At 49.1% G+C, this 14,225-nt stretch overlaps 2 protein-coding genes across 2 annotated transcripts in view; both read right to left on the bottom strand.

Moving 5' to 3' along the window:
* The window catches only part of PLCG1 (phospholipase C gamma 1), a 39,481-nt gene extending 38,349 nt beyond the window's left edge, over positions 1 to 1,132 (bottom strand). Inside the window, exon 1 of the mRNA XM_021665763.2 lies at positions 916 to 1,132. Coding sequence (XP_021521438.2) covers positions 916 to 1,132 — 217 coding nt within the window. The remainder of the gene's footprint in view (positions 1 to 915) is intronic.
* A 6,425-nt stretch (positions 1,133 to 7,557) lies between these two features.
* TOP1 (DNA topoisomerase I) overlaps positions 7,558 to 14,225 on the bottom strand; it is a 99,485-nt gene continuing 92,817 nt past the window's right edge. Inside the window, exon 21 of the mRNA XM_012455015.2 lies at positions 7,558 to 14,103. Within this exon, the coding sequence (XP_012310438.1) occupies positions 14,001 to 14,103 (103 nt within the window). The 3' untranslated portion in view covers positions 7,558 to 14,000. The remainder of the gene's footprint in view (positions 14,104 to 14,225) is intronic.

The following is a 14,225-nucleotide window of genomic DNA, read 5'->3' as shown; positions in this document are numbered from 1 at the left end:
ATTAGAGGCCAGCGCAAAAGCAGCCAAGCTCAAGCCTGGGAAGGCAAAAAGGCAGGAAACCAAGAGCCCCAGCTCCCTGATGCCACCGGACAGAGGACAAAGGGCTAGACTCCAAACTGGCTGCACTCTTGAGAAGAGTACCTGACTCCAAGGCACTGGGGCAGGGCTTTATGGGGCTCATCTACTGGGAACGTGCTTCCCAGGGCAAGGGGAGTCCCTGCCCTGGCTTTGGGTGTCTGCCCACCCACACAGGCCTCCAAAACTCAGCTCTGGGACAAAAGTAGCAGCAAAAAAAGAAAACAAACAATAAAAAACCAGCCACTGCCAAACCAAACAAGACCACCTTCCTCCCTCTCCCCGAGAGGGAGATGAGTAGGCCCGGCTCTGCTCCAAGACCAGCCCTACCCCAACATCTGCCTAAGTTCTACTTAGGAAACCCAAAGGTTCCTTTGCAAATAAGAGCCCAGCCTGGGGCCCGGAGAGTTTCACAGACTGCTCTTTCTGGATAAAGAGTGATGGACGGGGACCGTCTGGTCAGGCCGCAAGTTCCCCGGCTGGGTGGGGGCCGCTGCCTTGGCTTCCCTCGCCGACGCCGCCACCACTCCCAGTGGCTGGGGGACCTGATGCCGGCACCGCGGGTCTCCAGCCCCCGAGATTTTTAGGCCTCAGGACAAAGTGCTTGGAACACTCCCCCCAGCTGGGGGAGGGGGTGTCCTGTCAGGTGACCGAGGACCCGGATGCCCCCCGCCCCCAGTGACCACCCCAGACGAAGCGGGGGCGGGGCCCGGAGGGGGTGGAGGAGGGCCCAAAAGTTTGCCCAAGTCTCCCAGGCGGCCGACCCGGGCGCAGGCAGAAGGGCCCGGCCCCCACCACCTCCGCTCGCGGCGGGCCCAGGCGGGAAGGGGGCGCACTTACTGGCCCCCTCGATCTTGTCGGCGCCCCGGCTCCACGTGATCTGGCGCGTCTCCAGCTTGACCTGAAAGGTCTTCCGCTCGGGTCGCTGCGACTTCTTAGAGTAGAACAAAGTCATGACGGTGCCCACCTCGAGGCTGCGGCAGAGGTGCAGCACCTCGGCGTCCGAGGGCGCGCCGGGCCCGCAGCCGTTGGCGCAGGGGGACGCGGCGCCCGCCATGGCTCCGACGCTGGGGGCGGCGGCGGCGCAGGCCGGGACGGCCCGGGAGCAGACGGCAGCCGAGGTTGGGGCAGAGGCTGAGGCGGCCGAGAGCGGGACCCGGCGGCAGCTCCTGCAGGCGGACAGGGGCGGGGCCTGAGCGCGGCGGGGGCGGGGCTGCCCTGAGGCCCCGCCCCGCTAGCGCGCCGGGAACAAAGGCGCCCGCGCACCCGTGGGGAGGACCCCCGCCCGCCGGCCCGCCGCGCCTGCGCCCCGCGACCCCTAAACAGGCCGCAGGCAGGGACAGGGGCACGATAGCGACGGGAGCGCGCGCCGTTCCCGGTCGACCCACCCAGCCCTCAGTCCCCGAGGGCTTCCTCACGCGGCCCCGGACACAGCCCGGCGGCCACGACCGGCCCCGTCCGGCCCCGTCACGCACGGCAGCCCCGCCCACAGGCCGCAGGCCCCGCGGCCGGCGCGTCAGTCAGGCGCACTCGCACAGGCGGCCGCCAGCCCGCGGTTCTGCACAGACGCAGCCCCCGCGTCCCGAACACCGCCCATGCAGCGACCGGGACGGGACGTGAGGGGGTGGCGCGCTCCCCGGGCATGCCTGGCCAAACCCAGTTACCTGGGCGGGCTTCCCAGCGAAGGGAGCCAGGCCGGGCCGCCTCACACCGGCGGCGGCGGCGGCGGCGGCGGGGGGTCCTCCGCGCGCCCTCTCCTGGGAGGGGCGGGGGCGGGGCCGCCTGCGGATTGGCCGCGGGCACTGATGGACAGCCGGCCTGTCCCGCCCCCTCCCCCTGGTAGTGCGGGGCTGGCCGGCAGGCCGCTCTTGCGACGGCCTGACCCACGTCTGTCTGTTCCGCCCCTGCTGCCAGGGTGTCCTTCAGTGGTCCTCTTGTTCGAAGAGTTCCCCCCAAGCGTGAGCACCTCTTGTAGGGCCTTTAGATCCGCGGCCGCGCTGTCCAGCGGCCTGACCAGCAGCTCCCAGGGCCTTGGTGTCTGTCCCTCGCATGGGCCGCTGCTCGCCCCACTCACGCTCGGTCCCCACGAGCAGGACTCGGGTCCGATCCTGGGCGCGGACTCAGACCCTACCCCACAGCGTCCCTCCTGCAAATGCTCCCCTGCACTTTTGATTTTCCCCGCCTTGCTTTCCTTCCCTTCCTGTGGCCGCTGCCTCTCGAACTCAGAAGCTTCTGTTCCTCTGCACTCAGTGCTAGGTCAGATCCCAAGGCTACCTGACCTTTCCCCTGGCTTTACCCACCACAAAGGCACCGGTGACTCTAAACCTGTGGCTCCCCTACGTTCCACATCCCCACTTAGGCGACTGACCTTCCCTCCCTAAAGGTTCCTTCCACAGTCTTCACTTTATCAGAACGTGGCGCTAAACTCCTCTACGTTGCAAGGCCAAAAACCTTGCAGATAATTTGATTCATCCCTCTGCCTCACCTCCAATCCATCAAGACATGTTCACTCATCCCACAAGCTGAAGGCCCCATCTCCTGTCGCCCAGACTATTTATTCTGTTTGGTCTTGCCTGGATCTATTCTCTATGCTTTAACATTTTTAAATGAAATTAAATCATGATCTGCTACATCCAGCCTAAAACCCTCCATGAATTCCCGTTGCACCTAAAATCCACACTCCCTGCTTGGCCCAGCAGGTTCTATAGGACCGGTTTCATCTCTCACAGGTGACCCTTCACTCTCCAGTCTCCCGCGCAAGGCCTTTTTCTGGTTATGGAATAACTCGTACTCTGTCTTTCTGAAGCCATTCTTGAAACTCACCCCTGCAATCTATCTACTCCTGTCAGCACCACCAAAATTGAGGACACCCACGGTCATGGTGGAGCCTGTCTGACATGTTGAACCAGGCAGTGGGTCATCTGCCAGACGCAGCAGGACAACTTACTGCATTTCAGAGGTGAGAAGCCCAATAGAGCTTCCAGCTGATGCCAGAGAAAGAGCCAGGCTTCCTGGGATTTGTGAGATGGTAGGACTAGACTGGAGTTTGTAAGTGTGTAAGAGTATGTGCTCAGGCAGCCCACCCAGCTGGATAGTGACCTGGGGCTGCTGCCTCTTTGTCTTGCTATAGTGGCAACTTGTGTGTTCTGTTGATTTCCTCAAGTTTGTCCTCTAAGAAGCTCAGAATTCAGCATGACATGGAAACACTGTCCTAGCCAGCCTCCGTGGCATAAGGAGCTGTGGGGTAGCTGAGATGAACTGCCACCTAGTGGCAGGCCTTTACGGGGGCAGGTGGGAGCTAGCATTGACCACGTGCCTCGCCAGGTGCTGAAGGCATGCACCTGTGGTCACACCTGATCCTCATAATTATTCTCTAATCAGGCAGGATGGTCCCCAATTTACTGATGAGGAAACAGAGATTCATAGAAGTTCTACAACTTTCCCCAAAGCCACATAACTAACAGGTGGGAATTAGAACCCAAGTCAGCCTGACTCCATGAGTTTTCTGCCTCACAGGAGATCCACTGGCTTAGGTAAGTCCTGATGGTGGCCAGTAGTCAGTGGGCATGGAGGTTAGCTGGTTCATCAGCATGGGTGAGGGGAGGCATGCCCACCGCTGGCCTTGGGCACAGGGAATCCAGCAGAATGTGAGTGCTCACAGAGTGTGGCTTAGACTGGCCTAGGCTTAAAGTTCTGTGGACCCTGCTCTTCCCTGTGTTGGGCATTGACAACATGAGTTAGGAGCACGAGAGAGACCCAGCGCCAGCTCTCCGAGAATTCAGACATTAAACAAACACTCTGTTAAGTAAAGACAATTGTGAAGCCGGGAGTGGTGGCTCAAGCCTGTAACCTCAGTACTTTGGGAGGCCAAGCTGGGCAGCTCATGAGGTCAGGAGTTGGAGACCAGCCTGGCCAATATGGTGTAAACCCCGTTTTTACTAAAAATACAAAAATTAGCCAGGCGTGGTGGTGGGCGCCTGTAAGCCCAGCTACTGCGGAGCCTGAGGCAGGAGAATCGCTTGAACCTGTGAGGTGGAGGTTGCAGTGAGCCGAGACCACTCCATTGCACTCCAGCCTGGGCAACAAGGGCAAAACTCTCTCAAGAAAAAAAAAAAAAGACAATTGTGATGAGGGCTCGGAGGAAAAACATTAGGGAGATCTCTTCACAACTCAGCAGAGGCCTAAAGGAAGTGAGTCGATGGCTATGCGAATTATTAAAGTGGGTTGGAGAAATGTATGTTACAAGCAGAGGTAATAGCACATACAAAGGCCCTGAGGCCAGGAAGAGGTTGTTGAATTTAGGGTTACAAAGAAAGCTAGAGTTTCCTGACTTAGGAGGAGATAGGGAGTGATGAGGCCGGGAAGGCGGGCAGGGGCTGAATGGGGTCCCTCTCTGGCTGCCTGATCCTGTTTTTTCCAGGAGGCACCCTCCTAAGTGCTGCAGCCCTCATTGAGCTTCCTGTGCTGACTCGGGCAGCCTGTGGGCTGTGATGCACTTTTTAAATCTGTTTCTCCATTTTTGGGGGAGCTTTCCAACATGCAGTGTAAGGCTTCCTTGCTTTTACTTTTGCCTCTGGAGCTGGACCTCCAGGGTCTCAAGAAATCCCTGCCAATAAGAGCTTGAGTTTTCAGCCTATTGCCAGGCCTGTAATCAGGGAACAGGGCCTATTTCCTCCTGGGACTTCTGGGCCAGCATCCCAGGCCTCAGGTGCCTCCTTCCACCAAAGGAGGCGCAGGAAAAACAGGGCACACAGAGGGTGTGGTCTGTGTGGGCTTCCCCCAGCTCAGCATATATATGGATGTGTGGGTGTGACTGGCAATACGTGCAGCTGCGCTGTCTGGGAGGAGCAGCCCAGCACCCACACAAGGCACACGCCTGTGATGTCACCCAAGCTAGCCCTGCTCGGGCCTATTTCTGTGAACACTCATGCTTCGACATACCCTGGTCTACGCCGTACTTGTGCCTGTGCCCAGAGTCTGGGGAGAGTCTCGGCCCAACTGTCCCTCTGGCCCTGTGGGTTTGGCATCACAGCTGTTTATTAAATGACCACTTAGAACAGTGGTTGGCATATAGTAAACACTAAGGAACTGCTTTATCCACATTGTCTCATTTCTTCCTCATTACAGCCCTGTAAGTGCTCTTATTATCCCCATTTTCCAGATGAAAAAACTGAGGCACAGAGCTAAAGGGCAGGATTCAAACCCAGGTAGTCTGGCCCCAGAGTCAATGCTGTTTTGCTTTCCGTGTATGTATGAACACTTTATTGTATATCCTCTCCCCTTTGTAAAATACCCCTACCTGATATGTTTTCTCTCTCCCTCTCTCTCTTTTTTTTTTTTTGAGATGGAGTTTCTCTCTTGTTGCCCAGGCTGGAGTGCAACGGCACAACCTTGACTCATTGCAACCTCCGCCTTCCGAGTTCAAGCGATTCTCCTGCCTCAGCCTCCTGAATCTTTTTATTCAGTGGTGTCACAGATTGGGTTCTTTGGACTCACACTCTGTGACAGGTTAGTGTACAGCACATTTCTTAGGGAGTGACCCTGGGATCAATACTCCAGGAGGTACTGGAAAGAAACAGGAGTGGGCACAGGGAAAACTAAACTGAGACACAGGCCTGATGACAGTCTCAGCCAACCCCCAGGATCTCTGCTATCTGCCACTAGCCTGGAAGGGCCCTGGGAAGAGCCCAGCCTGGGCCAGATGGCTCTCTGCAGCCGAGGTGATCTTCCAGGAGCTGACAGCTAAAGATTTTCTGCTGACAGCTCTCCCAATAGTTGGGTCAACAAGTCCTTCCTTGAAAAGGATCTGGGTGGCACTTGCTATGTCTATCACAAATGTATTCTTTTTCAGCCCTTTAAAAAATGTTTTGAGTACTTAAAAATAGAGGACAAAATATAGAAACAGGAGATGAGATTATAAGGAGGACTGTAATATAGTTTATGGGTTAACGTAGCTGATGTGATTGAGAATTAAACATGGCTGAGCTTCCTGGTAGCCAAAACAACTCTTTCTATTCTGTTAATTGGTTCTTTGGGGTAAAAAAATTTTCTGGGGCAAATTATAAAAAGTTTCTCACCTGGATACTTATTTGATTGAAATAGTGGATTATGTTCACAACTGATGAATAGCAAATGCTGATGCTGTTTTCATTTGTTCCTTGTAACAACCTTTAGTGAATATCGAAGGCATAATATAAAAGTATAGCTCAATGAAGCCCTTCTCACATTCGAAGAGAGCAGCTTTATAGTCTTGCAGTGTCTAATTCAATCCACGTGTAAAACATTGTCCTTTTTCTTTAAACTATTCTTTAATTTTTACTGTTTCTTGTGTTAGACGTCTGAACAGCCCCTCCTCTGGGTTTGTGAGCCAGCCTGCACCTCATCACACAGCCGGTACCACTCCCTAAGAACTAACCTCAGTACACCTTGAACTCCACCCACAACCTGCTGTTTAGGCTCCTGACCCCCAGCCCCTAAATCTATCTGTGGCTCCAACTTAGTCATCAGGTCTCACACTTCTTAGGTCATGTCCACCTGCTTTCCTCCTCACCTGGGATGTATTTTCTGTCCCTCAAGAGCCTCCTGTGTTCTCTCAAAGCAAAATCATACCTAGCTCGGCTGCTCCCAGGGACTGCTCTCTCCATTAACCTTGCTGTCTCTCTGCTGATTGGCCCCCATAGTGGGACTCAGATATTGAGGTTCTCCAGCTGGGCTGCAGATGTACATTCTTCTGGGGGGTGGCAGGGACACTGTGATCGTATCACTGAGGCAACATATGGCAATAAAGGAAGAGAAGGGGAAAACCCTTGCTAGCCCCTGGCCCAGGCCAGGGCAGACCTGCTTTTTTCTGTTTCTCTCCTCCTTGCAGCGTGCTTCACCAATGCCTCCTTTAGAGCACAAGCACTAAGACAGCACAGCTGAGTCAGACCAAGTTCCCACTCTAGCAGTGGGTACAGAAATGCCAACAGACCATGAAAACTCAGTGTGATGGGGACCCCTGGAGCACTGGGAAGGGACACTTGGCTTTATTGAGACCTGATAGTGGCTGTTGGGATAGAGCAAAGTGAGAGACTGTACATGCCTGAAAGAAATAGCCACTCCAGATATAAGACACTCATTTTCTTTTTTTTGTTTGAGATGGAGTCTCACTCTGTCCCTAGGCTGGAGTGCAGTGGGTCGATCTCGGCTCACTGCAACCTCCCACTCCCTGGTTCAAGTGATTCTTTTGCCTCAGCCTCCTGAGTAGCTGGGATTACAGACACGCGCCACCATGCCCAGCTAATTTTTGTATTTTTAGTAGAGACAGGGTTTCACTGTGTTAGCCAGGATGGTCTCGATCTCCTGACCTTCTGAGCTGCCCGCCTCAGCCTTCCAAAGTGCTAGGATTACAGGCGTGAGCCACCACACTCATTTTCAAGTTGTTTTGTGGATTTTTTTTTTTTTTTGGCAACTAAAATAGAAACATTTTAAGGGATGCAAATGTCCACATCCAACAGTTTATTTAGTTACATATACATACTTTAAATCACACATTTAAAACAATATATTGATTCATGAATATTGATTTTTCTCACACATATTTTCAGTAATAAATTATATTGAACTTTTTACATGAATCTTGGATTTCTATGTATTTTCACCACGAGCTGCTTTTTGAGTCATCTAATATAATCTCTCAAAGTACATCATCACCTTTCCTCCCTTCTAAGTTTGAGAGAGCAAACAACTTTTTTTACTTAAATGTTTTACTTAAAAAATAATTTTTGTTGAGGAATAATTCACATATAAAATACATCCATTTTTAAGTGTAAAATTTGTGCTTTGACAAACGTATGCCCTCATGTAACTCCCACCCAATCAAGATAGAGAATATTTCCATCACCCCAAAATGTTTCCTGGTGCCCCTTTGCAGTCAGTCTCCTTCCCATCTAGCAATCACTGACTTTGTCACTACAGATTAGTCTTGCCTATTCTGGAACTTCACATAAATGGAATCATACAGTATGTATTCTTGTGTCTACATTCAGCATGTTATTGAGATTTATCCAGGTTGCAGCAAAGAGAATATGAATTAGTAATATGATGTTATCACTGAAAATTGTAACCTAATCATAATTACCTTTTAGTATAACATAAAACATTGCTTTTCCCCGATTTCCTCCATAGATATATATTAATAATCTTCAAAATAACCAGTTACTGTATTGCTTTAAGCATTTTATGAAAAATCTCTCCTGGGCATAGTAGCTCACACCTATAATCTCAGCATCTGGGGAGGCTGAAGCAGGAAGACTACTTGAGCCCAACAGTTGGAGACCAGCCTGGGCAACATAGTGAGACTTTGTCTGTAAAAATATAAAAATAAAAAAATTAGCCGGGCATGGTGGCATGCACCTGTAGTTCCAGCTCTTCAGGAAGCTGAAGGATTGTTTGAGCCCAGGAGTTTGAGACTGAGGTGAGCTATGATCACACCAGTGTACTCCAGCCTGGACAACAGAGGTAAGACCCTGTGTCTAAATAAACATTTTTTAAGAAAAATCTTGGGGCTGGGCACGGTGGCTCATGCCTGTAATCCCAGCACTTTGGGAGGCCGAGGCGGGCGGATCACGAGGTCAAGAGATCGAGACCATCCTGGTCAACATGGTGAAACCCCGTCTCTACTAAAAATACAAAAAATTAGCTGGGCATGGTGGTGTGTGCCTGTAATCCCAGCTACTCAGGAGGCTGAGGCAGGAGAATTGCCTGAACCCAGGAGGCGGAGGTTGCGGTGAGCCGAGATCGCACCATTGCACTCCACCCGGGGTAACAAGAGCTAAACTCCGTCTCCAAAAAAAAAAAGAAAAATCTTGGCCAGGTATGGTGGCTGGGCCAGGCACAATGGCTCATGCCTGAAATCCCAGCACTTTGGGAGGATGAGGTGGGTGGATATCCTGAGGTCAGAAGTTCAAGAGCAGCCTGGCCAATGTGGTGAAATCCCTTCTCTACTAAAAATACAAAAAAATTAGCTGGACATGGTGGCACATGCCTGTAACCCCAGCTACTCAGCAGGCTAAGGGAGGAGAATCGTTTGAATGTGGGAGTTGGAGGTTACAGTGAGCCAAGATTCCATCACTGCACTCCAGCCTGGGCAACAAAGCAAGACTCTGTCTCAAAAAGAAAAAATCTCAAATGTGTGTAAGTGTATAGTGAACGCCCATGTACCCATCATCTAGCTTCAGTAATGAATTGGTGGCCACTCTTGTTTCATGCCAAATTCTATCCACTAACCCTTCCCATAGTATTTTGACCCAAATCTCATCTCAAGTCTATCATGTTATCCATTACTATCTCAGGTTTTCTAAAAGAGTGTGTGTGTGTGTGTGTGTGTGTCTGTCTGTGGATTCTCACTCTCACCTAAGCTGGATTACTGTGGTGCAATCATAGCTTACTGCAGCCTTGGGCTCCCAAACTGCTGCTATTACATGAACCACTACTCCTGGCCTAAAAGACTCCTTTAAAAACATTTGTGGCTGGGTGCAGTAGCTTACGCCTGTAATCCCAGCACTTTGGGAGGCCAAAGTGGGAAGATCACCAGCCTGGCCAACATGGTGAAACCCCCGTCTTACTAAAAATACCAAAATTAACTGCGCGTGGTGTCATACACCTGTAGTCCCAGCTACTCAGGAGGCTGAGGCAGGAGAATCTCTTGAGGTGGAGGTTGCAGTGAGCTGAGACCACGCCATTGCATTCCAGCCTGGGTGACAGAGTGAGACTCTGTCTCAGGGGAAAAAATTGTGAGTGTATATCTATTTACACACTCATACACACATTACACAGTACAATTATAAAATCTAAAGTTTTGCTATTTACTGATCTCTAAGAGGCTTGTGTACATGGAATTCTTGGAATCATGAGAAATAATTACTAAGTCTGTGTTCAATTTCTTTGTCTCCTTGTTTACTGAGTTTTGTCAGGGGACTACTTATAAGCATCCAAAACTGGCTTGACTGAGGTCATTTCAGGGCAATGTGTTTTCTCTAAAAAGTGCTTTTTGGTTCAAAACAAGTTGACAGTGTCTCATTTGAGGAATTTCTAAGGAGTAAAATTTTCTCAGAAAAAAATTATTTTTTTGGGCAGGGAAAATACCTATAGTATTTTCTATTATAAATAGATACATACTGTATATGGTATTTAGGAGATGATTTTAGAGTAATTTACTGAATATGGAAATGAAAAGAATGAAGGATGGTGGCCACCCTAGTTTCTGGATTGGGGGACAGAGTGGATGTGGTACCCTTCAATGAGCTGTGAAGCCCAGCCCCAACAGGCTTGGGGTGGTAGGTACTGAGCTCAGTTTCAGAGACGCTGAGACTGAGGTGCCCATGGATATGTCTTGCAGAGATGTAGTTGACAATGTGAGTCTGGAGTTCAGAAGAGTCTCTAGGCTAGAAAGAAAGAGGAGTTATCACCTTTAGGTGCAAATGAAATCAGCTACACTGAGTGAGGTTAAGAATCATGGCACTTAGGACCTGATAGAAGAGGTGACTTAGAAAAAGCCTGATAGGGACAGGAGTAAAACCAGGAGAGGGTGGCATTGTGAAAACCAGAGAGAAGTGTTTTGAGCAGGGAGGGGTCACATATTGAATGATTCCATGTACACAAAATGTTCAGAATGCAAATTTAGAAAGGTTAGTGGAGGCTGGGAGTGGGAATGTGGGATAACTGTAAATGAGCATGAGGGATCTTCCAGGCAGATGAAAATGTTCTAAAATTGACTTATGGTTGACAGTTGCACCACTCAGCAATTACTAAAAATCATTGTACCCTCAAAATGGTGGAAAGAGTGGTCAACAGTGTCCAGTACCACAAAGAGCGTAAGTGAGATGCAGAATGGACAGCCCATGTATTGGCTTGGTCACTTAGTCATTGGTGAGAGTGGTTAGAGTGAAGAGAAGGAATTGCAGGCTGATGGCACAGAAGCTAGTTACAGTGGGTGGGGGAATGACTGGATGGTGTAGATGATTCATTGCAGGTGCTTGTTTGGGAAAAAAGAGGTAGTGGCTGGAAAGGGCTGAGGGTTGTGAAGTTTTTTTTCTTTTTTTCTTCATGTTTTAATGTAGCAGAGGCCTGAAATTTGACAGCTTTTGGCAGGGAGAATGGACAAACAGGACTTGCTGGGCAGATGTGGGGAGTGGGAGGTGAAGGTAAGGGAAGAGGAGCCAAGTCTGCACACAGGTATCTGGCTTGGGTAGCATGTGGAGGCCCTTTGCCCACGCCAAACTCGGGCATCATACAAAAGCCTGATGGGAGGGAGTTTCTCAGACCCTGCCCATCTGGCCTATTCTTTGACATGGCTGAAAATAAAACCTACTGGACTAGGCAAGGGGTAAGTTTACTCTCGACTCCTGGCTCAAGCATCCTTCAAAGTCCCCACCTACCTGTTCAGCCTCTTCTCTCATCCCCAGTGGCCAGGTCAGCTTCCCATTCTCTGGCTTTGGTCTCCCAGGCCTGCTGCCACTGTCTGGGATGCCCTTCTCAGTTGTGTTGACCAGCATCTTGCTGCCCGGCATCTGCCCTCAGACTTGCAAGGGAGGTCCTTGCCAGAGAGGTAGACATTACTTCCTGTTCATCAGCAAGGTCTTCTGCCTGCAAGGCCACCTTACCTGACTTCTAGTTGTAGACTAAAGTTTGTCCCCTAGCTGTGGCATCTGAGGTCTACTTATCACCTACCTACTTATCCAACCAGCCAGTATATTAAATGGGTACCAAAAGAGCCTCTCTGTTGTATTCCATACATTTAGTGGTCCAGCTACCTCAACACAGATTTCAAAAACACCTGGCTGGAGTCTCTTGCTCCAAAGCAGTGATGGCTACATAACCCCCTTTATGTGGGGATGAATATTGCCTCTTTCACTGGCTAAAATACAGGCTGCCAAGGACCTCCAGGATTCTCTATTGTGGGCCTGGTAACCAGCCCTGCCCCCAGCCCCAGGGAGAACAGAGACCATGAGTTTGCCTCCCTAAAGACACCTGCTCATGCTAACAAGCTAGAGGGCCCAGGGCCCTTCCATTAATTTACCAATTCTGACCCTTTTGGCCTTCCTGCTCCCTGTAGTCCATTTAACCTAGAGACCTCACCTTTCATTCCAAATTCCAGACTTAGCTATAAGTTAGGATGAGCAAAGGAACAACTTTTTTAGAGACCACAGACAGCTAGAGTATCTGGAGCACCGGAAAGTGGTCAGAGACCACACTGCCTCTTTCAATTAAGCAGTCAATGCAGGGAGTAGTTTGCATTCCACCTGGAAGGGGCTTCTAGAATCTGGTACTCTTAATTTTCCCCATCCTGATTATAAGTTTAGCCACATGAGCAAACCCAAAGCAGCTCCCTTCTGCTTCTGGCCAGTACACATGGAAAGCTCTCAAAAAATTTGACTCTCAAATATAGCTGCAACATTCTGCTCAATAAACCTTACCTACGCTAGGCCTCTGATGCTGTCTTTGCACTCCACCTCTTACTGTGGATTTTTTGCACCTTTCTTTCCTTGTCTTTATCTAAGGATATGGACTTTGGATTCCCTTCAACTGACACCCACAGCAGCAGGACAGGCACACCCCTTTCCAGGCCAGGCCCTGCCTCATCTGCTCCTGGGGGAATCTACTCTTGCTGACCTGAGTGGAGACCTCATCCCACACTAAGTTCCAGCCCCAACTCTGCCCTGAGGCTCTTCGTAACAAAGAGGCGGACACTTAAGTTTCCGTTAAGTTGTAGGAATTTATTTTAAATAACCTACAGTTGATTAAAAGGGAATTCATGATAAAAATAGAAGATACTTGAGGAAAGATGTGGGAAATGGACTCTGCACACACACTAAACTAACAATGCTTCTAAAACTAATGATTATAGCAAAAAATGTCTTCACATTAAAATTCTGCTTTTTATGTTTTTTTTTTCCATTTTTTACACAATTACAAAAGAAAAAATAAAAGCCCTAAAATCTTGATTATTTTTCCTTTTTGGACCAAATACTCATTTTCCTCTAAATTTATTGGCCTGTGGAACTTTTTATACAATAAAATCTTTCAAGTGAAAGATTAGGGTTAAAAAGAAAAAGATGGCTATCTTAAAGGGTACAGCGAATGCTCAGAACAAAGGATGATGGGAAAATGGTTTCAGTCACTGATTATTTCATTATCCTTAAACTCACTCACCCGTCATCCCTCCCCAACCCCAATCTACACGATCTTTAAGATCAAGAAAAATGTTTAAATATTTTAAAATAATTAAAAAGAAATAAAAATTCACATTTAAAAAGGAACACTCAAGTCAGGAAATATTTTCCCATCATGCTTTTCTGTGAACAGGTGTCTGAACCAAAACACTGCCAATGCCACGACTGCTTCAAGTTTAATGAAAATTGATCCCCATGACAATAGAGAGTGACGACTCTAACAGGTGCGCTGGGTTTTTTTTTTTCTATTTAATTTTAAATTCCTGAAATGGGGGAGAGGGGAGGGAGTTTAGGAATTTATTTCTATTAAAATATAGAAGTTATTGCAAAACCCTAACTGTAAAAACGCACCAATATAATCGGACTTTGCATACAGTAGCTAAGAGAATCCAAACATTTCAGTGAAACAGTGAATTTGCCTTGTAGAACGCTGACAAATTCCCATCCACTTTCCCTCTTGAAAATAAAAACAAAATTCAAAACAAATCATACAGCTAGAATTTTGATATCTGAAATATTTTTAAATAAGTTGTCCATAGGACAACTGGCTCAGCTCTCCCTTATAATATCTCCAGGTTTATCTTTTCGCAAAGATGTTGGTTTGTTAAGACTTGCTGCCTCTCTCCCCCAGACACGAGGGCAAGCGAGGCTCAGTTTATCCATCTTTCCCAAACCACACTGTTCTTTTCACAGAACCCTGCCCCTTGAGACTGGCTAAAACTCATAGTCTTCATCAGCCATGTCAATGGCCCAGGCAAACTTTTCCCTCTGGGTTTTGTTGTAAATCTTCTCAATTGGGACACCCCACTTCTTGCACCTGCAAACAAAGGAGAAATAAGGAGGATTAGTGTGACTAAGCAATGGCCCAGATCTGAGGCCTGGGGTCTGATGTTCCATCTTCTCTTTCACATCTGTCTAGTGAGGATGCAAATTAATGGT

This window comes from Aotus nancymaae, unplaced genomic scaffold, assembly GCF_030222135.1.
Source record: "Aotus nancymaae isolate 86718 unplaced genomic scaffold, 86718_ANA_hifiasm-v0.15.2.pri h1tg000029l, whole genome shotgun sequence".
NCBI lineage: Eukaryota > Metazoa > Chordata > Mammalia > Primates > Aotidae > Aotus > Aotus nancymaae.
This window is presented reverse-complemented; position numbering and strand designations above follow the sequence as displayed.